Source organism: Neophocaena asiaeorientalis, unplaced genomic scaffold, assembly GCF_003031525.2.
Source record: "Neophocaena asiaeorientalis asiaeorientalis breed wild unplaced genomic scaffold, Neophocaena_asiaeorientalis_V1.1 scaffold124, whole genome shotgun sequence".
Lineage (NCBI taxonomy): Eukaryota > Metazoa > Chordata > Mammalia > Artiodactyla > Phocoenidae > Neophocaena > Neophocaena asiaeorientalis.
Genome location: NW_020174135.1, coordinates 7,378,154 through 7,404,155, shown reverse-complemented (window position 1 = coordinate 7,404,155; position 26,002 = coordinate 7,378,154). Strand labels below are relative to the sequence as shown.

The 26,002-nt window shown below is 39.6% G+C and overlaps 1 protein-coding gene and 1 non-coding gene across 2 annotated transcripts in view; one reads left to right on the top strand and one right to left on the bottom strand.

Annotated features, from left to right (window-relative positions):
• Positions 1–26,002, top strand: part of DOK6 (docking protein 6) — a 398,603-nt gene that overhangs the window by 322,157 nt on the left and 50,444 nt on the right. The window contains exon 7 of the mRNA XM_024754918.1: positions 11,258–11,375. Within this exon, the coding sequence (XP_024610686.1) occupies positions 11,258–11,375 (118 nt within the window). The remainder of the gene's footprint in view (positions 1–11,257; positions 11,376–26,002) is intronic.
• Positions 5,019–5,091, bottom strand: TRNAE-UUC (transfer RNA glutamic acid (anticodon UUC)). The gene has a single exon. It is a non-coding gene; the product is annotated as a tRNA-Glu (tRNA).

Sequence of the window (26,002 nt, the reverse complement as noted above, 5' to 3'; positions counted from 1 at the left end):
GGGGAGGGGGTCGTTAGTACCTTTGTAATATTGTAAGTGATTTAAAAGGGAACGGTCTCCCATAACAAGAATTACAGTGTGTCCTTTAAAAGCATAGGGTCTGGAATGTGCCTGTTTCCAGTAATTCTTGCCTCCTGGTCACCAGAAAATCTCTGTACACAATTTAAGGACAAATAGCTTCAGTGTTATTGAAACACCTGCAAGATAGCAAACCCACTTCTAATGCCTAAAAAACAACACTGGCAAGACTTGTTGAAGGCGCTGCTGTCCAAAGCTGTCAGTTCTTTGGTTTTCCTAAGCTCTAGTGGTTGGAGAAAAACAAATAGCAGAGTCTCACATAGAACTTCTTCCCTGGAAAACAAATTGTTTTCTTTAAGATTTGTCATTTTACTTGCCCTTGTTACTAGACATACAAGAAACAAAAGTAACCTCGCACATTTAACAAACTAAAAAATTTGTACTGTTCCCAAAACAATAAACCTTTTGAACAGTAATCATTTAAAAACAAATGATCTTATTTCCTTTTATAATGTAAGATGAAAAGAAATTTCTGGTGAGGAAGCAGCATTGTTTGACTCTACCTACTGCCCTGTAGGCATAGAGGTGGGTCTAATGCCGCCCTGTCTCTGGGGAGGGCAGAGTGGAGAGAAGAGGAGAGGGGGAGAGAGAACAAAGCTGGCTTTATGTACAACTAGCTTAGACGGCGACTCGAAATTAGCGTATTTGCCCTTCTAGATTTATACTTGATCATAGATCTTACCCGAGTATTGACTGCTACCAGCCTATGAAATTATTTTTTGTCTAAATAGTTGCATGAACGAGGAAATGCTATTCCACTGCATCAGTTCCAAGATGCACATCTTTTTCACAGTTTAACATCTCTCTAGTCAGATGGGAGTTACAGTCTAATTAGCAGCACTGTTCTTTTGTAGTGCTACATAAAATCACGTTGGCTTTCTAGTGATGGCATCTTAGCGTGTATAAAATACCGTAATACTTGTTGTGAGTATTCTGAAGACACTAAGCTGTTATTCCCAACTGTAGCTAAATTATATCTTTCAGTTCCTTTCAAGTATATCTAACAAGACCATGAGCACTATGTGCTCATTTATCACTTTTGAAGGAACAAGAAAGCTTCCAGAATGGGATGTATCCTAGGTAGTTTGGCTTCCTTTTGAGTGACAGTGTTCTTCATACCCACATTTTACAGGAATCTCTGTCAGCTATGGGGAAAAAACAAACAAAACTAGTTTTCCCATACTGAAAAGGTGAAGAATTTGGAAACATCATAATCTCGTGAGCCACACACAGGAAAATGTTAACACTTCTTGCAGTCTCTCTTCTAGGTATATTCATAGACGTTTACAGAATTCTAGGAGAAGTTTAAACGTGTGATTTGTGATTGCAAGTGGTATGTTATATCCAATATATAGGAATATCTGTTAATGAGTTCATCCTTCAAAGTCCTATTCTTGATTCTGCTGCTCAATATTATCAATTATTAACCAAAAGACAAGACCTTTATTATTACTGACAATGACCAGTTCCCTGCTGGGAAATGCCATTAGCATTTCTGTGAAATTTTCTTTTACTGATTGACAGACACTGATTAAACGAACACAAGCTCACTCAATTAGAACAAATTATTATAGCTGATAACTAAAGTGGGCCTGTGTTCCTGATGTTTCAGAACACTAAAGGAAATTTCGTCTCTAAACAAACACACAAGAACAAAGAAAATATACATTTCTGTCTGCAGTAAATACACAAATGAGATGGAAATGACGAGAAGGCAATGTGTAATTTTTCTAATACGTGGTGCTGAGACACAGTGTAATAGTAAGTATTTTATTTAGATCATGTTTTTTTCCCTTAAAATTTGTTGTGGATACTCTAGATGTCACTTCAAAAAAAGCATATCAGTATATAATATTTATGTATAATATTTAATCAACTTGATTAGAATTGATAATGTATAAGGAAAATGAGTGCCCAACATTAAAAATTTCAACTTCTATGTTTAAAAAATAGGGCCTCCCTGGTGGCTCAGTGGTTGAGAATCCGCGTGCCAATGCAGGGGACACGGGTTCGTGCCCCGGTCCGGGAAGATCCCACATGCCGCGGAGCGGTTGGGCCCGTGAGCCATGGCCGCTGAGCCTGCGCGTCCGGAGCCTGTGCTCCGCAATGGGAGAGTCCACAACAGTGAGAGGCCCACGTACAGCAAAAAAAAAAAAAAAAATACAATTTTGTTTCTTTTATTTGTACTGCTAGAATGGAACAATAGTAAGGAAATTACCAAAAAAAATTTACTTTTAAACTGTGGTAATCTTATTTATTGAGGGTCGTACAATCTGCTCTTGGCAATTACAAGAATAATTTCCTTAAAAAAAAACCAAAACAGATGTCAAAAGTCAATCAAGATGACTCAGCATAAAAACATATATGACATATACACATACAACCCAAAGAATCAGACTGACTCTTCTTTGGCATAGTGCTGTAAAATAGGGAAACACTTAGGCCAACAGTGGTCAAACTAAAATCTAAGAAATTGATGTAAGCATTGCATGGGAAGATATTTAAGGATGCTTTCAAAGAATGTGAACATAGTTCACATTCTGGGATGTATTCAGTGAATGCATACACTTTAGGTGGAAGCAGCATGGCATGGTGGGTAACCAGGTAGACTCTAGGGAAAGACAAGCAGAGCTCTGTGACCTTCTGCAAGTCGCTTACCTCCTCTGTGCCTTAGCTTCCTCTTCTTAAAACAGGAAGAAGGATCAATAATATCTACTTCAGAGTGTTAGGATGCCACCTGGTCTTTAGTAAAAGGTCAATAATTATTAGCTAATTCATAAAATGGCAAAAGAAAAACCTTTAATTTTAAATGGGTAAAATTGTATAACCACCACTAAAGTTCATCCCAGTTTTTATTATATGCAGACATTGGAAATTAATTACATAAACCTTATTATAGCCTCTAGATATTTATATATTTCAAAATCAAATGACAGCAAAAATCTTATTTATGAAATTTAATGCTTTAATGTGTATTCATCATGTTCCTTATATTCAAAGGGTGTCTCTGTAAATGTATCTGCTTACAGATGATAGACAGATGAATGATTGATAGAGAATATATATTCTTAAAATCATTACTGAGTACAGGTAAGAATATACCTGTACTTAATACTTAAAGTATTTATGTAGATGTTTGTAATAATTTCTGATGTTATTCCAAAATCCAGCTTTTTTCACACTCTATGAAAGTATTTTGGTCAATACATGGTTTAAAATATATAATAATGACATCCGTTTTGTTTCAAGTTAATGAAAATGATATTCTACAAAGTCCAATTTTAAATGTCACCTAGCAACTTCCACTACATGACTATATGAACTACATTTTATTTGTTAGTCTGGTACAAACTCAGCAAGATATCTTCTTTTTTTTTTTTCCATTTATCTTGAATAAAATGGAAGATTAAGTGTAAGGTGTCCCCTATTGAAAATTAAGTCAAGTCTGTGAGAAGCCAATTGTCCATAAACCTTCCAACTTCAGAGGACTGTTTGAACAAATCCAAACAGTGCCAATCCAAGCTTGGCTGGCTAATGCCCCCCTGGGCTTCTGTTTCCATACAGTTTTCAAGTTTCATGAGCTGTTTTCCAAGACAAGTAAAACTAAATGTTCTCAGCCAGGAGTGCACTGGTGTTGAGCATTTCCTTATTAAGCAGTACTGTTTTTTCTTACACGGACACACATGTCACATTAACATATTTCCCAACCACCTGTATTTTTGCAGTGCTTCTTACCTACAGTGTGTTTCCCGGCCCATTTTCTCTTGTCTCGGACAAACCAGGGCCCGTGTTGACACATCCACCCGTATGAGGCATTCTTTAACTCTCTTCATACAGAAAAGCTGTGTCTGTCTCTTCCCAGCTGATAGTACACGTATGTACAAACATACACGCACTCTGCTCACCTGTCTCCCCTCTGTCTTCCACCCCTCCCACCTGCCCATACTGACCACCTATTCCTGACTCACATTACTAGTTTTTTTTACTTCTATTAAGCTTTTAGACTTAGATCCAAGTAGATGCCTCTGCCTCCTTTGTCGTTCCTTTGATAGCTCATTTTGGGCAAATCTACATCTTGACCACATGGAGACTTGGACACCACTGGTCTAAGCCACCTCTCTATGCAGTTGCAGCAGTAAAGGTGCAGCTGTGTTTACTGAGCACTTCAGGCATGACCAGCATTGTTCTTTTCACTCTAAAAGCATCATCTTATAAAATACTTATAACAACACTTAAGGCACATTATATTAACTTTAGCGATAAGGAAAAATTGAATCTTAAAAAAAAAAAAGTTTAAGTACCTTTCCTGAAGTCAGAAGGCTAGGCAGCTGTGGGGTTGATATTTGACAACAGGTCGCTGACAGCAAAGCCCATGGACTTAACTCCGTGATTTTGCCACACAGATTGTGGTGTTCTGTCTTGAACATAGCAAAGAGGCACTCGCATTCTGGCCTTGATCCAGTGGAATAGACCCACTTGGTGTAATTCTCACCTAACCTGCTCTTTGAATAGACGGTTCCAATAATTTATTTTACGGTGAGTGTGGTAAAGAGGGAAGAACGTCATGGGCTCCGAGCCTCAGAAACATTACCCACTGGCTGTGGCAGGATGAACAAATTACGTGACCCCTCTGAGCCTCATTTTCCTTGTCTGTAAAGTTCAGATGGCATATGTGTTGACAATTTATGTGGATATTAAATGGGATAACCTATGAAACCAGTTTGCACAGGGCCAGGCCCATAGAGAATGACTCATAAATGCTAATCTATAAATGCTGAACTTTTCCTCTCCCAATTATGTAGATTTGTGTCTTGAGTGCTAAAATGATTTTTTAAATTCTAGGCAATAATTAGGGAGAGACAGAGCAAAAGGAAAATTGATTTTTTAATTATTTTTTTCAATACTTTAAAAAATTTTTTTTGGCCGCACCACGCAGCTTATTCCCCGACCAGGGATCGAACCGGGGCCCTCAGCAGTGAAAGTGCAGAGTCCTAACCACTGGACCACCAGGGAATTCCCCAGAATTGATTTTTTTAAACCATTTTTTTTAATACATATGAATTTTATGTAGGTGAACACAAATTAGCATTAAGGTTTATCACAAGGGCCAGCAGAGTCCCAAAACAGCAAAGGGAAATTGCAAAAGGCGGTAGCATAACCTGGATAACGTTTGTGGTAAAAGCGAGAAGAGGTGCTGGTAGCCTGTACGTTCACAAAAATTCTGTCAGTTGTCAGGCCCTTCCTGCTGCTTCTTGGCGGCATAGGTTCTGTCAAAGTACAAGGCTGTGTTGTCACACGTTGTCATATGTGGGGAGGAAGCTCATCTTCCCAGGAGAGATCAGCATTGGAGCCTAAAGAGCAGTGGACTCAGAAGTCCAGGGGACTGTTTTCTATTGGAGCTTCTGGAGTTAGGATTTTGCCTTGAGCAAATCCTTGAATTTTTTTTGGATTTTGATTTTCCATCTGTAAGATGAAAATGGCTGGATTCTCTAAGAAAGAGTCTAACCTCGAATTACGTGGCCAGTGTACGCAGTGAGCTTGGGCTTCCTCATACCATGGCAGCCTCAGAGCAGTGTGACTCACATGGTGACTCAGAACAAGGGAGAGAAGGAGAAACTGCCATAAAGGTCTCAAAGGGCATGGCCGAAACAAACAAAATGTCACATCTACATGCGACATTTTGTTTGTTTCAACCAGTCCAGAAGCCCAGATGTAAAGGTCTGGAACCTAGATGCCCTATTTCTGAATGCAGGCTTTCCAAGAATTTGAAGCCATCTTCAATCCTCCACAAAAAAATAATGCAGTATCTAATATTACTTATGATGAAACTTCATTTGAAAGTCATTAAACAGAATCTCTTGATACTCAGAAAAATCACAGGACAGAGCAGAAGCACGATTCTTAGAAAAGAAATTTGAGAAACTGTAGAAACTGACTTCCTTAGAAAAGTCAGGTCATACCTCAAAGCCTCAGCCTCCTCTCATTTTAAAGAGGGATATTTCATCCCTTTCCTATCTCCCCAAAATTTTATGAGGATTTGACTAGATAAAATAAATGATCTCTGGGCCAAATGCCAGGAAAAATGACTGAAAGAAGATAAAGGTGTAGAATATTTGAATTTGGCTGAAAATAGGGAAGTGGTATTGTTATCTATATGTTGTAAATGCCTAGGAATTTCTAGTAGACCAAGTGCAGATGAAACAAAGGAGAGATGAATGGATGATGGACAACACCACTTCTTGGAAAAGAAGCCCAGACGTGCTAAGAAAGCAGGGGAGATTACTAACCCATTTATGTGGAAGAGTAGAGGTGAAAAGACGGAGGTTAGGCTGAACCCTGGGACGGGGAGAACTTTTGCAAGTGGAGTTTTAAAATATAGCTAAAGAATGGGAAAATAAAGAACCATAAAACCGTCAGGAAGCTTTGTGTGTCAATAAAATACCGTTTTCATTAAGTACTATTTTATAAGAGTACTTAAATACACAAGAGGAAATGGACAGAAACATGTTAATTAGTAATTCGAAATTAACACTTTCCTTCATATTTGATAAAGTAGATTTAGTTTTTTTTGAATATATGGAGAAGTAAATTGAGTGAATAGTGTGTGTAGAGAGAGAGAGACTACATTCATTGCGCATCTTTTCAAGTACCTATGAAACATTTACAAAAATGGTCATATATTAGATAAAAATAAAAAATAAACTTCAATATATAGAAACTACTCAGGCCATATTATCTGACCACAATGCATCATTAAATGAAAATTAATAAAATATGCACAAAAAAGCAATATCTCAACAAAATGTACACAAGCAATCTCCCATATAAAATAGGAAATAATACCACAATTACATAATTTAGAAAAGAATGATTTTTATTCTACGTACAAGCCATTGTGATGTGGACAAAGTGGCATTTGGAAGGAAATGCTTTCATTAATAAACAAATAAAAATGGAAATGGAAATATTCAACTTGAAAAGATTGAAAAGACCAAGAAAACAAGACAGACAGAAGGTGGAAGTTAATTAGGATAAAAGCAAAGTATAAGAAAATATAAGAAAAACTGAAAAATATAAATTCTTTAAATAAATTTTAAAACCCAAGTATATAAGTTGGAGACATGAAAGGACTTACAAAAACAGGCAAAATTCCTTTTAAGCTCCAAGAGAATTTGATGCTTTTTTAAACAAAAATGTAAATGTCAAATGATATTAGGAGAATTGAGACTCTTTGGGAAACCATGATCATAACTCTACTTGTACATACTAAACTAATTCCCTTGGATGGAATACTGACTTAAATGGTTTTTTTCTACAGTTTCTCAAAATTCTTTAATATTAGGATCTATTCGTTTTAGTGTGAAAAGAGCAGAAACAACTCGAAAGCCTTTCAATGTGGATATATTGAATAAATTGGGGTATGAGATCGTCCTTTGTCTTTGTCAGGGTGCACGTAAGTAAATAGGGCCTATGCTAGGTAGTTCAGTAGAGGGAATTTTAATAAGATAGTTTAGACTCAAGATGTAGGAAGAGCAGGGACGATCCAGAGATTAGCAAATGCAGGAAAGATATACCACCCCCAGCTCCCTTGCCTGCCACAGTGTCACGGAAGCCAGCAGAAGACACAAGACTCCCAGATCAGAGACAAAGGACTTTATTACTCATGGCACAGCCGGCAGCATGAATTCCAGGTTCCCATCCATTCCCCTGTTCCCCACGTCCCATGGAGCCATGTGGAGCAGCCCAGGTGTCTGCTGCATATTGTCACAGCTGAGGAGCCAGAGTTTAGGTGGTGTTGAACCCAAGTTCACGTGCCCGGTGCACAGTGAGGCCAAACAAATGGATACATCGGAGATTGGAGCAGAGAATGATGTATTGCAATGCCATCCAAGGAGAACAGGGCAGCTCGTGCGCAAAAAGCCCCCTGCCCCGATGGTTTTTTTTTTTTCTTTTCTTTTTTTCTTTTTTTTTCTTTTCTTTTCTTTTTTTGTGATATGCGGGCCTTTCACTGTTGCAGCCTCTCCCGTTGCAGAGCACAGGCTCCGGACGCACAGGCTCAGCAGCCATGGCTCACGGGCCCAGCCGCTCCATGGCACGTGGGATCCTCCCCCAACCGGGACCCACGTCCCCTGCATCGGCAGGCGGACTCTCGACCACTGCGCCACCAGGGAAGCCCTCTTCGACGGTTGTTTTAGAAGACTTTGTATAGGCAGTTTCGAGGGGAGGGCTCCAGGGTGTGTGGCCTTCCTCCGGTTGGCTGGTGGTGAGATAACAGGATGATGTTCCAGGAATCAGCCTCTGGTTCCAGCCAGTCTGGAGTCCATGTGCTTATGCTCAGCCTGAAGTTACCATCCTCCACCTGGGAGGGGGCCTTATTTCCTGTAGAAGAACTCAAAGGTATGTATCAGATTGTCAAGTGTATCGCTTGAGGAGGAACCAGGACCCTGCCCCACGGCTGCACTATTGTTTCTGGACTGCCTTTACTTTGTTTCTGCCTTCCCTCACTCGCCTAATTAGTAACCGTTTGAATCCGCGCTTTGGAACCCAGGGAAGGTCTAGGAGACCGAAAGCCTTTTTCCTACAAACAAGAGAGAAAGGCTTTGGTACCCAGGAGGGCCCCACAGGGTCCTGCTTGGTTTCATAGGAACTCCTAATTTTATAAGGTGGCCGCTAGCAAACCTGCCCAGCCTTCAACGTGGAAGAAGACAGTATCTGTATTTTCCTGGTCGGGAAACAAATACGTCCTCCACCCTGGAGAAAGACACTCTCTTCCAGGCCTGTTTGCTGCACAAGCAAATAATAGTAAGGAACAGAAGTTGTCACAAGAAATGCAGAACCACGAGTGGCCCAGGAAGAATTCTTTCCTAACAACTACCTTTCAACCAAACGTTTTCAAAAGAGTTTTCTGAAGTTTAGGGAAGGGGAGGGAAGCGGGTTGCAGCAGGAAATGATCTCCTCTTTGAGATCGCACACTCATATCAGATGTTGACATCTGTATATTTACATATTGCCTAGATGGGAGTGAGCAGAAGCTGCCAACCCTTGTTTATATCTTTAAGAGTCTTCTAAATATGAGGTTCTTTGCTTTGGGGTTTCCTTTCTTATCCACTGGAAGACAGCATAACTCTTACCTGTATGATGCTCAGATAAAGGTATTAACTGAATATCCATAGGGCACACTTTGGGACAAAATCATCCTCTTGGGCTGTGGGCTTTGTGAGATGTGTAGATTTGTTTTGTTTTGTTTTTCGTTTGTTTTTGCGGTACATGGGCCTCTCACTGCTGTGGCCTCTCCCGTGGCGGAGCACAGGCTCCGGACGCGCAGGCTCAGCGGCCACGGCTCACGGGCCCAGCCGCTTCGCGGCATGTGGGATCTTCCCGGACCGGGGCACGAACCCGTGTCCCCTGCATCGGCAGGCGGACTCTCAACCACTGCGCCACCAGGGAAGCCCTGAGATGTTATTAATTAGAGGACTGCCCACTGTCAGAAAGTGCACGTTTGCTCAGATTACATCAGAGAAATGTGCACGAAGGCCAAACAGAACCATTTCTGGATATTTTTCGAAAACAGTGTGAATCAGTAAAAATAAATTTCTTTCTTGAAAATGCAATGTAAAGTATTATTCTTTTTCAACTAATCACGTGTCTGAGCATCACCTGATGGGATGCTGTGTGGCTCTCTGTAGCTAACCTTACAGTTTATCTTGCAAATAAGAAAACATACCACACTTTCATCACAGAACTTCTCAGGGAAAACACTTTTTCTAATATGTACAAACTCCTATTGCAGGAGCAAGGAAAAAGATCTATTTGAGGAAAGAGCCATTGGGTAAGGGTAGGGGCGGGTGTCAGGAAAAACTGTAAGACGCAGTATGTTCAGGCCACTCAGGATGGCTGCTCTCTTGCTCTCTGTCTATCCCCTGCCCGACCAGGGCCTGCTTCACCTACACCCTGTGCATACGACTGACCTTCCAGCGTACTTGCCCCAGGTCCCAGCTGGTGATTGTTCTTATCGAAGGGGCGGGGAGGTGCATTCCCTCCGCTGGTTTCCCTGGTAACTAATGAGTCCACCTGACGTCAATCCCCATATAAGTGGCAATCCCCCTCCCACAGCAAAGACTGCCGCCATGTCCTGCCACAGCCTTCCTGCCTTGCGCCGGCACATGGTAAGGTGTCACTCCAGGACCTTGCTTCAGACGTGTAAGCTGCCCCATCCGTTAAACCACTGATGTCTCTGTTGCCAGCTCCGGGTTCTTTCTTCGGTCTTGAAGCTGGGCAAGCACAGGGCTTGTAGGTTTGTGGGGTGCAGCCCAACAGACAATGAAATGGGTGAAATAGAAACGGTCTCTTGGGCTTCCCTGGTGGCGCAGTGGTAGAGAGTCCGCCTGCCGATTCAGGGGACACGGGTTTGTGCCCCGGTCCGGGAGGATCCCACATGCCGCGGAGCGGCTGGGCCCGTGAGCCATGGCCGCCGAGCCTGCGCGTCCGGAGCCTGTGCTCCGCCACGGGAAAGGCCGCAACAGTGAGAGGCCCGCGTACCGAAAAAAAAAAAAGAAATGGTATCTTGTGTGTGGCACCATTTGGGGGTATCTGTTTCTGAAAGGGCTTGCACCTCCATTTTTTGAGTTATTTTACAATTCAATAAATTGTATAAAGCCGATAGTATCAGTAATGCAGGTAATTCTTGCTTACAGAAATGCAAATTAACGTGTCTGATGGAATGTAATTGATTATTGCTGTGGCTGTTTACTGCGTTCCTGACCAGCTAGAAGCCCTTTGAATTCTCCTTGGAATCAGTCGACCATCTTTTTGTTCCCTTCTTAATTGATGAGATGAATTGCTTACAAGTGTTCATTTCATATTTTTTAAGTCATGATTTTCCTTTTTTTAAAATGATACCTTAGGCGTTCCCTGGCAGTCCAGTGGTTAGTATTCAGAGCTTTCATTTCAGTGGCCCCAGGTTCAATCCCTGGTCAGGGAACTAAGATCCTGAAAGCCACCCGGCGCACCACGCACCCCCCTCCAAAAAAACCAAAATGGTATCTTGAAACAGCAGGTAATGCAGGAATCTGTAACATTGTATCATATGTCACCCAAGTTTAACGCTGAACTTTTAAAAGAACACATTTCAGTTTACTATTTTAAATAAAGCCTAACACACGTTATCTTTTTCTTTTAGCTTCAGACAAGCTTGACTGAACCAATGACGTTATCCAAATCAATATCTCTTCCTCGCAGTGCATACTGGCATCACATCACTCGTCAGAACAGCGTTGGGGAAATCTACAGTTTACAAGGCAAGTAACCGTAAAGCACCTGCTTTAGCTTCCTACAGGTGGACCACCAAGCCACGCAAATTGCTTTGTATTTGCATTGCTTGCTTTTCCTCCATTTCTAGTTATCAGCTGTCACTGGCCACAGTGGGAGCTCTGAGATTTACCGTGGCTTTGCTAAAGGTATCATTTCGTAGACTCCTGGTAAAAATTATCCCAAAGATCACCGAGGGCTGAGGACCCACTTTGGCACAGGAATTTGACTAAAACATTATACAAAACATATTATCAGAAGCTAAAAGTAGCTAATACCAGGGTCTGTTTCATGCTGTGTTTTACAGAGGATTGCTTACTTAGCATCTTGTTGCCGTAATAGGATTGAGTATCAGTTCAGGAGGCTGACTTCCAGCTCTGTGATGAAATGCTGCATGAACCTGTTCATAGTTATAAGGTTTAGCCAAAGCCTTGACATAGAAACCATAGGGGAGGGTGCAGGGCAGGAGGAGACGGGTGTAAGTGTTGTTGCTTCTGTATTTTTCCTAACGATAAGGCGTTGACTGACTGCTTGGCAGACGAATCAGAGGAGCAGAGAGCAGGTATTTGATCGACAGCCGCAGAACTCAGTTTCCGTGGTTTCCTTCCTATTTTTTCCCTTTTGTCCTAAATTCATAAACTTAACCTTCAGATAAAATATTCAGCTGCAAGAAACTAACAGCTGACCAAGACAGGAGGAAGCAGGAACTAGGAAAAATAAGGCTTAAAACAACACAGCTGAAAACACTCATCAAACCTTTTTTGAGCATAATAGGCTTGAACATACTAGGGACCCAATAAATACCTGGTGAAGGAACGGCCATCGTAACCTTTCAGAATATTTTTCTTTTCATACATTAACTTTTGCTCATATTAACAACATTAAATGTTTTGACAAAAAAAGAAAATATTTCTGTAACAAGCAAACTGAAATCGTGTATTTTTAAAGCAGTATTTGCTTGCCAGAGTTTCAAAGCTGGAATAATGGGATTTGATGAGTGGGAATGAGTGATTAAAGATACATTCTGCAAGGAAAAGCAGTCAGAACCACGTTAGTCACTTACAGAATTGCATTTTATATTTTAAATGAACCCTCTTATCACCAACTTGACTACCTGTATTTAATAGATCCTTATTATCTTTTTGTATTATTTATTTGTATGAGAAAATCTTTAATGGCACAAGGATTAGAGGATTGAGAAAAGGAGGGGAACTGCTTTGACAGTTTCATTTGTCAGAAAGAGGAGACGTGCTTCCATTCTGTTTTTTTCTGTCCACAAATGCCAGTGACCACACACTAAAATCACCTGAGTCATGATCTTATGAAGCTAATCTTGCTTGTTCCGGGGATTAGAAAAATTAGAAAATATGCCTTTAACGTAAGGTTGTTTTTATTTAAACATAAACATACACATGTAAATATTGATATTCAATAGAAGAAAACTAAAACTATGGAATATTTGAATAAGAGAAATAAAAACAGTTAAATTTCTAAGCAAAAAGAAAGCGAGATGTTAATACAAATACATTGGAAATGGGTTGGAACCACTGTACTGAAAACTTTGGGTTCTGACAAGGTGTCGGTTTGTAATCCCAGCAAATAAAAGACTGGTTTTCATGGTAACATACAGAAAACTTTTCTCCGAAGGCAGCATTAAGATCTAGACTGATAACTTCAGAAATAATGTCATAAGCACCCAACAACCAATACCAGAATGCATTAAATTTCTGGAAACATTGCCAGAGACTTGTTGGAGGACAGTATTGATTTACACAATAAAAGAGAATCAATAACTAATTAGAATTCTCTATGATTTATGTCACAAATATTAATTTCCAGTTAAGGGTTTCAAATGCCTTATTGATTACGATGAACTGTTTATTTATATGATCTTGTTGGCAAGGTAAAATTTACCTTCTAACCTTCCAGGTTCTTTGGCTGGTCTAATAATTAAATTGACATTCGATTAACAGGAGAAAAACAATTTGTTACATATACACGGGAGTCCCCTGAGAGCCAGAGGCAAGTCTGGCAAGCTAGGCTTATACGGCATATCCTGAGCTCAGGGAAGGGACAGGGGCCTGGGGCTTCCAAGGGGAGGAAGGTGAGTCACAGGACCATAAGAAGAGCAGATGTTTGGTAATTAACTGTTTGCCCTGCCACACTGATCGGTCCTTCAGATAAAGTTATCTCTGTGTCTGAGCCAGGCCCCCTGTCGGAATTCTTTTAGGCAATTAAGTGAGAGGTTAAAGCTCTTCCTGAGTCTTTTGGACCTTGACTGTCTTCAGCTCAAAATAATCCGCACGCCAAAGTGGCACATTTTGGGGAGGCTCATTCCGAGCCCCTTCAATCTCAATGTCACATTCTTCTCTGGTCGTTAGTTGTTGTTTTTATGTAACAAAAAATACACATTGATTAGGGTAATTACTGTAAGTCGGATAAATATAGAATATACTCAAAGTAGAGTACGTTTCACTCTACATTTATTTTTGTGTTGCATGCTTCTTAGAGCCATACATTCTGCCATTTTATATACCCCTCATATTGTGGTTATATCATATAGATAGAGACACAGATCGATAAATAGATTGTAGGTAGGTAGACAATATATAGGTCAATATAGATATAAATTTGTTAGTGATACTTTGACAATGATTTGTCTTGTTCTCCTTTTGTTCTGCTGAGAGAGGTGGAGGGGCAGAGCCTTTGACCATGGTTTTTACTGGGGTGTAATCTCCTCAGGCTCTGCCCTCGTGGAATTAGGGCAGAATAAAACTACTGAATCAAAAAATCAAAACAGAAACCACCTCATCACCCCTTCACGCACACGTGCATTTTTTTCACTAAACTACATTTAAAAGTGTGGTTATTTTGCATCTCACTCCCTCAGTTGTGCTCCTTGAAGTGGCATCACCTCTTCTTTCCAAAGAGGAGAACATAGTCAAGCAACTATCATCATTGATCTTCCAGAGTCAAAGGAAAACTCTGGCGTTGGTGGGTGATATATCATCAAGTAAACTGCAGGTAGCATTGAGGAATAAAAATCCGTCGTTAGAATATTTTCACCATGCTGTTAACATTCTAACTGTGAAGCTGAAATCAATATGAATTAAATTCAACAGGCTTTCATTCAGAAGGTAAAGGGGGGGAAGTTTTATATGCTTAAAGTTTAATAGATTGGAATTCATTAATAAGCAGCACACGTACTGGAACGGAAAAAAAATTCCTGGTGTGAAAACAAATCCATTACATATAAAGACTTACCTATAACTTCAATTGCCGGTCACCCTCAAAACTGCACTTTACTTGGTTTTACTGTATTCACTTCTGTCATCCAGTCTATAACCATAGAGGCAATATACACTGTGAAAGATTGACGTATCAATACTGACATCCTGCGTTTTGTTTGCTCTAATGTTTGGAAGAAAGGTGCAATACCAGATCTCTCCATGGTACTCCCAGATCAGCGCTCTGAGAGTATGAGCTGTTACGGTTTCCCCAGTGTGCTCTAGCTCTCTGGAGTCAAAAAGATTGAAAAACAGAATGATTCCTCTTTAATAAGTACACACTAGCTAAGTACGAGGCAGCTGCTGTTTAAAATCTCTATCCCTAAATGGCTGTGATGGGTTATGTCACCTCTTCCTGGAGAAGTCGTTAATAAAGACTTTTCCTTTTCTTGATTTTTACCAGGTAATCGGGATGATTGACTTGTATTAGAAAGTAATTTTTTATTTATGTCTCTCTAACTTCTGCATTTATGAAAAACATTTGTGTCAAAACACATTCTAGGGCTTCCCTGGTGGTGCAGTGGTTGAGAGTCCACCTGCCGATGCAGGGGACACGGGTTCGTGCCCCAGTCCGGGAAGATCCCACATGCCGCGGAGCGGCTGGGCCCGTGAGCCATGGCCGCTGAGCCTGCACATCCGCATCCGGAGGAGCGTGTGCTCTGCAACGAGAGAGGCCACAACAGTGAGAGGCCCGCGTACCGCAAAACAAACAAACAAACACATTCTAGAGATGTTATCTCTAGACTTAGGGAAACATAAACTGTTAAAGGGTAGGAAACATGTTCTTGAACTCTTGACTCAAAAGTGAATGCTCAAAACACATCATTTGTTTTACTAGTGATAGAACTGTGGTTTTAGTTGTAAGGCCTTCAGCAGAAGATGTGTTGGGGGGATGAGGAACAGTCCAAAAAAGCAGGAGACAGAAAGAAAGAAGGAGGGGGGTAGGGAGGGAGGAAGGGGAAAGAAAGAAAAGAAAAGAAAGAAAAAGACCACTCAACAGCCAATAAATCGAGAGACAATTTCAGTAGAGAAGGATGGACTTTATTCAGAAAAGCCGGCAATCTGGGGAGATGGTGGACTCATGTCCAGAGACCAGTTCCCAAGGTTCTGCTCAGCCATGACAGCTTTTAAAGGGAAAAAGGGGAAACCATCTCAGTTCATCATTAAGGCAGGAGGTCAGATTCTTCATCATTTTTCCGCTGTGTGCAGGCCTGCTGACTCCTTCCCATCTTCCTTGGGACGCGTCTTGCCCACGGGGTCTACCTGCCCCCGCAGGGTCCACCCGCAAATTTGCTAAGGGGAAGAAGCTAGGGGTAGAGAGTCAGTCATTCTTTAACTACTTAATTCTTCATTCTTACTCTTTCTCATCCAGGAAAGGGACCAACAGGTTAGGTAAGGTGTTGTATATATTTAGAAAAGCAGAAACCAGGAGCTATGTTAAATGTTGCCTGATCTCATCTTTATGACTAGGGTCTAAGGAAAACAGGGAAGAAGAAACAGAAAAGGGGCAAAGGAGCTGCTTACGGTAAGGAGGTCAGAGTTTTTCTTACTTAAGGCTCTCACCTTGACTTTTAATTGCCATTCTACTTATTTAGATGATGGACTATAGAGCAGGGTCTTTAAAGTGGGATTTGTGAAGACGATGAGCATTTATTAAAGACGACAAATCAAACTAGTAAAGACCATGGGTGGTACCAAAGCTCGCTCACGGGAGGCACTTGTGAGTCTTCAATGAACTCAGAAATGTATTAGAAAATGCATTATAAAGGATACAAGGAGGGGATGGCGTCGAGACCACTCTTCTCTCTGAGGACAGTTCTCAACCAGTGTCGCGAAAGGAACCACGTCCACTCCATTGTCGCAGCAGCCCTTCTCTGGGCACAGGCTCAGGCCTTTGCTGGCGTGTCTGTTCCTCGCTTTACGATTGTTGATAGTGAACACAGACGCTTGCTGCTGCTGGTCTTTGCTTTGGTAGCACAGGAGACACTGTGACCTGCTGGGTTTCTGCCTCTCCACCTGATGCTTCCATCGGGATGAGCTCTTCCACAAGCTACAGTGATGAGAAGGGGCATCAAGAATGTGAGCTGGAAATGATCCCCACGCGCCGCCTTATGAGACTGTGTGTTATCCTTAAACTTTCCCTGATACATTTAATTCCTATTTTTTACACAAATCTACATGGGATAGGCTGGGGCTCGTTTTTGAACAGCCTGAACAACTTCGCTCTCGGAATTAAGGACGGTTGGGGGTGCCGTTTGTAAAGGTGACAACTTTTGGAGTTCTGCTTTCATTAAACTGATTAATATTCAGATGCCAGCTCTGAACTGTCTGCTCCCTCCGCCCGTGGTACATCTGTAATTAGCTCCAGACCCCCGGTGTCAGCACAGCAGCCAACCTGATTACACGGAAGGCATGTTATGTTCACCGAAAGGGCATCTGCTGCTCCAATTTCTCAGAAGGACAGGATGCAAACAGGCAATTAGAATTAGAGATAACCTTTGGAAAACGGTAAATAGAGTTCTGGCGGAGATGAAGGAGGTAAATCAAAGGATTTACTCACTCTTTGCTCAGCTCTGACCCTCTGTCCTTCTTTCCTGCCTGTTTAATTTCAAGTTCGCATGGTTTTTAAATTGCTTCCATTGAGATCTTCTGTTTAAATATTCATGATATGATGTTTTCCAAATCGCAAAGTTAATAAAAGCCTCCTGTAGCAAGTAACACACACACACACAGAGAAATATGCACCAGTGGTAAAAAGGAGCTTGCACGTGTTCACGCTCCCATCTTCCCAGGATTTCATCTACATGTTGTCAGGTGAATCAGTCACTGTGGGTCCACAGCAGCCAATACATCCCACGTTGTCCATAAGGCCCGACCCTGCTTCTGGCGATTCAGCAACAAACCTTAAAACATGAGCCGGTTTTTAGAATCAACACTTTGTGTCTAATCAAAGCTTCTCTATGAACATGTACTGCGTATCCTTACCTTACGAAGGGGAAGTCAAAGGCAGAAGGTGCCTCCCTGGATATCAGTTTTCAGAGAGGAATGAAACAGTTGCTTCCCCAAGATAGACACCAAAACGATGCTCCAAATATTCTCAGTGTGAAATGTCCCTCATACCCCACAGTTATCATCCATCACTCCCTCTACCAAGCTCCCAGACATTTAGGTACAGCTTTAATATATCAATCTATTTGTTTATAAACCTGTTTCTTCTACTAGGTTCTGTTTATAAACCTGTTTCTTCTACTAGGTTCTACTAGCAACTTTTATTTTATGGTGAATCTACATTTTCTTTTTCCTTTTGTTTTTAATGTTTGAATTTGTTTTTTTACACAGCAGTTCTTATTAGTCATCCATTTTATTCACATCAATGTAAACATGTCAATCCCAATCTCCCAATTCATCACACCACCACCACCACCCCCTGCCGCTTTCCCCCCTTGGTGTCCATACGTTTGTTCTCTACATCTGTGTCTCAACTTCTGCCCTGCAAACCAGTTATCTGTACCATTTTTCTAGGTTCCACATATATGGGTTAATATACGATATTTGTTTTTCTGACTTACTTCACTCTCTATGACAGTCTCTAGATTCATCAGCGTCTCTGCAAATGACTCAATTTCATTCCTTTTTATGGCTGAGTAATATTCCATTGTATATTTGTACCACAACTTTATCCATTCGTCTGTTGATGGGCATTTATGTTGCCTTCATGACCTGGCTGTTGTAAATAGTGCTGCAATGAACATTGGGGTGCGTGTGTCTTTTTGAATTATGGTTTTCTCTGAGTATATGTGCAGTAGTGGTGGTAGTTTGATGGGGAATGCAATGAATCTGTAGATTGCCTTGGGTAATATAGTCATTTTCACAATATTGATTCTTCCAATCCAAGAACATGGTATATCTCTCCATCAGTTGGTATCATCTTTAATTTCTTTCGTCAGTGTCTTATAGTTTTCTGCATACAGGTCTTTTGTCTCCTCGGGTAGGTTTATTCCTAGGTATTTTATTCTCTTTGTTGCAATGGTAAATGGGAGTGTTTCCTTAATTTCTCTTTCAGATTTTTCATCGTTAGTATATAGGAATGCAAGAGATTTCTGTGCATTAATTTTGTATCCTGCAACTTTACCAAATTCATTGATTAGCTCTAGTGGCTTTCTGGTCGCACCTTTAGGATTCTCTATGTATAGTATCATGTCATCTGCAAACAGTGACAGTTTTATTTCTTCTTTTCCAATTTGTATTCGTTTTATTTCTTTCTCTTCTATAATTGCCATGGCTAGGACTTCCAAAACTATGTTGAATAATAGTGGTGAGAGTGGACATTCTTGTCTTGTTCCTGATCTTAAAGGAAATGCTTTCAGTTTTTCACCATTGAGAATGATGTTTGCTGTGGGTTTCTTGTATGTAACCTTTATTATGTTGAGGTAGGTGTCCCTCTATGCCCACTTTCTGGAGGGTTTTTATCATAAATGGGTGTTGAATTTTGTCACAAGCTTTTTCTGCATCTATTGAGATGATCATATGGTTTTTCTTCTTCAATTTGTTAATATGGTGTATCACATGGATTGATTTGCATATATTGAAGAATCCTTGCATCCCTGGGATAAATCCCACTTGATCATGGGTGTATGATCCTTCTAATGTGCTGTTGGATTCTGTTTGCTAGTATTTTGTTGAGGGTTTTTGCAACTGTATTCATCAGTGATATTGGTGTGTAATTTTATTTTTTTGTAGTATCTTTGTCTGGTTTTGGTATCAGGGTGAAGGTGGCCTCATAGAATGAGTTTGGGAGTGTTCCTTCCTCTGCAATTTTTGGAAGAGTTTGAGAAGGATGGGTGTTAGCTCTTCTCTAAATGTTTGATAGAATTCACCTGTGAAACCATCTGGTCCTGGACTTTTGTTTGTTGGAAGATATTTAATCACAGTTTCAATTTCATTACTTGTGATTGTTCTGTTCATATTTTCTATTTCTTCCTGGTGCAGTCTTGGAAGGTTATACCTTTCTAAGAATTTGTCCATTTCTTCCAGGTTGTCCATTTTATTGGCATAGGGTTGCTTGTAGTAGTCTCTTAGGATGCCTTTTATTTCTGCCATGTCTGTTTTAACTTCTTTTTCATTTCCAATTTTATTGATTTGAGTCCTCTCCCTTTTTTTCTTGATGAGTCTGGCTAATGGTTTATGAATTTTGTTTATCTTCTCAAAGAACCAGCTTTTAATTCTATTGATCTTTGCTCTTGTTTTCTTTGTTTCTATTTCACTTATTTCTGCTCTGATTTTTATGATTTCTTTCCTTCTGCTAAGGTTGGGTTTTGTTTGTTCTTCTTTCTCCACTCCTTTTAGGTGTAAGGTTAGATTGTTTATTTGAGATGTTTGTTGTTTCTTGAGGTAGGATTGTATTGTTATAAACTGCCCTCTTAGAACTGCTTTTGCTGCATCCAATAGGTTTTGGATTGTCGTGTTTTCATTGTCATTTGTCTCTAGGTATTTTTTGATTTCCTCTTTGATTTCTTCAGTGATCTCTTGGTTATTTAGTAACATATTGTTTAGCCTCCATCTGTCTGTGTTTTTTACGTTTTTTTCCCTGTGACCGATTTCCAATCTCATAGCGTTGTCGTCAGAAAAGATGTTGATATGATTTCAATTTTCTTAAATTCACTGAGGCTTGATTTGTGACCCAAGATGCGATCCATCCTGGAGAATGTTCCATGCGCATTTGAGAAGAAAGTGTAATCTTCTGTTTTTGGATGGAATGTCTCATAAATATCAATTAAATCTATCTGGTCTATTGTGTCATTTAAAGCTTGTGTTTCCTTATTAATTTTCTGTTTGGATGATCTGAGGTAGCAACTTTGAATGATTTTTTTATCCCCGTGGCTCTGCTAAATTTGGATGGCTCAGTCATTGTGAAGAGGCTCTATCTGCAGAGGTTAAAATCTGGAGTTTCAGAGTTAAGTAAACCTGAGTTTGAATATTAACTTTACCATTGCTAAGTTGTGTGACTTTGGGCTACTTACTTAATCTTTCTAAGCCTCATACCCTTGATCTCTAAAACGAGGATAATGCTACCTATCACAGCGCTTAAATGAGATCATCCACATAAGGTATAAAGATTCCATAATTACTAACCATTGTCAATATTAAATTTGCAGTAAGAAGTTTCTTTCCCAGAAAAGGGAAGCATGCTATCTTACTACATTTTTTAACATCTTTATTTGAATATAATTGCTTTACAATGGTGTGTTAGTTTCTGCTTTATAACACAGTGAATCAACTATACATACACATATATCCCCACATCTCATCCCTCTTGCATCTCCCTCCCTCCCTCCCACCCTCCCTATCCCACCCCTCTAAGTGGTGACAAAGCACTGACCTGATCTCCCTGTGCTGTGCAGCTGCTTCCCACTAGCGATCTAGTTTACATTTGGTAGTGTATATATGTCCATGCCAATCTCTCACTTTGCCCCAGCTAACCCTTCCCCCTCGCCATCCTCAAGTCCATTCTCTAGTAGGTCTGTGTCTTTATTCCCATCCTGCCCCTAGGGTCTTCACGACCATTGGTTTTTTTATTTTTTTAGATTCCATATATATGTGTTAGCATACAGTATTTCTTTTTCTCATTCTGACTTACTTCAGTCGGTATGGCAGACTGTAGGTCCATCCACCTCACTACAAATAACTCAATTTCGTTTCTTTTTATGGCTGAGTAATATTCCACTGTATATATGTGCCACATCTTTATCCATTGATCTGTCGATGGACACTTAGGTTGCTTCCATACCCTGGCTACTGTAAATACAGCTGCAATGAATATTGTGGTACATGAGTCTTTTTGAATTACGGTTTTCTCAGGGTATATGCCCAGTAGTGGGATTGCTGGGTCGTATGGTAGTTCTATTTTTAATTTTTTAAGGAACCTCCATACTGTTCTGCATGGTGGCTGTATCAATTTATATTCCCACCCAGAGGGCAAGAGGGTTCCCTTTTCTCCACACTGTCTCCAGCATTTATTGTTTGTACATTTTTTGATGCCGGACATTCTGACTGGTGTGAGGTCATACCTCACTGTAGTTTTCATTTGCATTTCTCTAATGATTAGTGATGTTGAGCATCCTTTCATGTGTTCGTTGGCAATCTGTATATCTTCTTTGGAGAAATGTCTGTTTAGGTCTTCTGCCCATTTTTGGATTGAATTTTTTGTTGTTTTGATATTGAGCTGCATGAGCTGCTTTTAAATTTTGGAGATTAATCCTCTGTCAGTTGCTTCATTTGCAAAAATTTTCTCCCATTCTGAGGGTTGTCTTTTCATCTTGTTTATGGTTTCCTATGCTGTGCAAAAGCTTTTAAGTTTCATTAGGTCCCATTTGTTTATTTTTGTTTTTATTTCCATTTCTCTAGGAGATGGGTCAAAAAGGATCTTGCTGTGTTTTATGTCATACAGTGTTCTGACTATGTTTTCCTCTAAGAGTTTTCCAGTGTCTGGCCTTACATTTAGGTCTTTAATCCACTTTGGGTTTATTTTTGTGTATGGTGGTAGGGAGTGTTCTAATTTCATTCTTTTACATGTTGCTGTCCAGTTTTCCCAGCACCACTTATCGAAGAGGCTGTCTTTTCTTCCTTCATTGTATATTCTTGCCTCCTTTATCAAAGATAAGGTGACCATATGTGCGTGGGTTTATCTCTGGGCTTTCTATCCTGTTCCATTGATCTATACTTCTGTTTTGTGCCAGTACCATACTGTCTTGATTACTGTAGCTTTGTAGTATCGTCTGAAGTCAGGGAGCCTGATTCCTCCAGCTCCATTTTTCTTTCTCAAGATTGCTTTGGCTATTCAGGGACTTTTGTGTTTCCATACAAATTGTGAAATTTTTTGTTCTAGTTCTGTATAAAATGCCAGTGGTAGTTTGATAGGGATTGCATTGAATCTGTAGATTGCTTTGGGTAGTAGAGTCATTTTCACAATGTTCGTTCTTCCAATCCAAGAACATTGTATATCTCTCCATCTATTTGTATCATCTTTAATTTCTTTCATCAGTGTCATAGTTTTCTGCATACATGTCTTTTGTCTCATCAGGTAGGTTTATTCCCAGGTATTTTATTCTTTTTGTTGTAGTGGTAAATGTTTCTTTAATTTCGCTTTCAGATTTTTCTTCATTAGTGTATAAGAATGCAAGAGATTTCTGTGCATTAATTTTGTATCCTGCAACTTTACCTAATTCATTGATTAGCTCTAGAAGTTTTCTGGTAGCATCTTTAGGATTCTTTATGTATAGTATATCATGTCATCTGCAAACAATGGCAGCTTTACTTCATTTTTCCCATTTGTATTCCTTTTATTTCTTTTTATTCTCTGACTGCTGTGGTTAAAACTTCCAAAACAATGTTGAATAACAGTGGTGAGAGTGGGCAAACTTGTTTTGTTTCTGATCTTAGTGGAAATGGTTTCAGGTTTTCACAAATGAGGATGATGTTGGCTGTTGGTTTGTCACATATGGCCTATATTATGTTGAGGTAAGTTCCCTCTATGCCTACTTTCTGGAGGGTTTTTATCATAAATGGGTGTTGAATTTTGTCAAAAACTTATTCTGCATGTATTGAGATGATCATATGGTTTTTCTTCAATTTGTTAATATGGTGTATCACATTAATTGATTTGCATATATTGAAGAATCCTTGCTTTCCTGGGATAAACCCTACTTGATCATGGTGTATGATCCTTTTAATGTGCTGTTGGATTCTGTTTGCTAGTATTTTGTGGAGGGTTTTTGCATCTATGTTCATCAGTGATACTGGTCTGTAGTTTTCTTTTTTGGGACATCATTGTCTGCTTTTGGTATCAGGGTGATGATAGCCTCGTAGAATGAGTGTGGGCGTGTTCTTCCCTCTGCTATAATTTGGAAGAGTTTGAGAAGGATATGTGTTAGCTCTTCTCTAAATGTTTGATAGAATTCTCCTGTGAAGCCATCTGGTCCTGGGCTTTTGTTTGTTGGAAGAGTTTTAATCACAGTCTCAACTTCAGTGCTTGTGATTGGTTTGTTTATATTTTCGATTTCTTCCTGGTTCAGTCTCGGAAATTTGTGCTTTTCTATGAATTTGTCCATTTCTTCCAGGTTGTCCATTTTATTGGCATAGAATTGCTTGTAGTTATCTCTCATGATCCTTTGTATTTCTGCAGTGTCAGTTGTTACGTCTCCTTTTTCATTTCTAATTGTATTGACTTGAGTCTTCTTGCTTTTTTTCTTGATGAGTCTGGCTAATGGTTTATCAATTTTATTTATGTTCCCAAAGAACCAGCTTTTAGTTTTATTGATCTTTGCTATTGTTTCCTTCATTTCTTTTTATTTCTGATCTGACCTTTATGATATCTTTCCTTCTACTAACTTTGGGACTTTTTTGTTCTTCTTTCTCTGATTGCTTTAGGTGTAAGGTTAGGTTGTTTATTCGAGGTGTTTCTTGTTTCTTAAGGTAGGATTGTATTGCTATAACTTCCCTCTTCAAACTGCTTTTGCTGCATCCCATAGGTTTTGGATCGTCGTGTTTTCATTGTCATTTGTTTCTAGGTATTTTTTCATTTCCTCAGTGATGTCTTGGTTATTAAGTAGTGTATTGTTTAGCCTCCATGTGTTTACATTTTTTACAGATTTTTTCCTTTAATATCTAGTCTCATAGCATTCTGTTCAAAAAAGATACTTGATACAATTTCAATTTTCTTAAATTCACCAAGGCTTGATTTGTGACCCAAGATGTGACCTATCCTGCAGAATGTTCCATGAGAACTTAGGAAGAAAGTGTATTCTGTTGTTTTTGGATGGAATGTCCTATAAATATCAATTAAGTCCATCTTGTTTGATGTATCATTTAAAGCTTGTGTTTCCTTTTTTATTTTCATTTTGGATGATCTGTCCATTGGTGAAAGTGGGGTGTTAAAGTCCCCTAGTATGATTGTGTTACTGTCAATTTCCTCTTTTATGGCTGTTAGTATTTGCCTTATGTATTGGTGTGCTCCTGTGTTGGTTGCAGAAATATTTATAATTGTTATATCTTCTTGGATTGATTCCCTGATCATTATGTAGTGTCCTTCTTGTCTCTTGTAATAGTCTTTGTTTTAAAGTCTATTTTGTCTGATATGAAAATTGCTACTCCAGCTTTCTTTTGATTTCCATTTGCATGGAATATCTTTTTCCATCCCCTGACTTTCAGTGTGTATGTGTCCCTAGGTCTGAAGTGGGTCTCTTGTAGACAGCATATATACGGGTCTTGTTTTTGTATCCATTCAGTCAGTCTATGTCTTTTGTTTGGAGCATTTAATCCATTTACATTTAAGGTAGTTATCAATATGTATGTTCCTATTACCATTTTCTTAATTGTTTTTGGCTTGTTATTGTAGGTCTTTTCCTTCTCTTGTGTTTCCTGTCTAGGGAAGTTCCTTTAGCGTTTGTTGTAAAGCTAGTTTGGTGTTGCTGAATTCTCTTAGCTTTTGCTTGTCTGTAAAGGTTTTAATTTCTCTGTCAAATCTGAATGAGATCCTTGCTGGGTAGAGTAATATTGGTTGTAGAATTTTCCCTTTCACCACTTTAAATATGTCCTGTCACTCCCTTCTGGCTTGCAGAGTTTCTGCTGAAAGATCAGCTGTTACCTTTATGGGGATTTCCTTGTATATCCTACTACAATTTATTGTAGTTGTTAACTTTAAAATATGATTATAGAGTTTCCACTCTGCATGAAGAATTTTGTTCTAAGCACGTTATAAAAATCTCGCTTTAAGAAATGGTTTTCTATGGAGCTGGAGGAATCAGGCTCGCTGACTTCAGACTAATCTACAAAGCTACAGTAATCAAGACAGTATGGTACTTGCACAAAAACAGAAATATAGATCAATGGAACAGGATAGAAAGCCCAGAGATAAACCCACATAAATATGGTCACCTTATTTTTGATAAAGGAGGCAAGAAGATACAGTGGAGAAAAGACAGCCTCTTCAATAAGTGGTGCTGGGAAAACTGGACAGTTACATGTAAAAGAATGAAATTAGAACACTTCTTAATACCATACACAAAAATAAATTCAAAATGGATTAAAGACCTAAATGTAAGGCCAGACAGTAGAAAACTCTTAGAGGAAAACATAGGCAGAACACTCTATTACATAAATTACACAAGATCCTTTTTGACCCACCTCCTAGAGAAATGGAAATAAAAACAAAAATAAACGAATGGGACCTAATGAAACTTAAAAGCTTTTGCACAGCAAAGGAAACCACAAACAAGACGAAAAGACAACCCTCAGAATGGGAGAAAATATTTGCAAATGACAAAGGATTAATC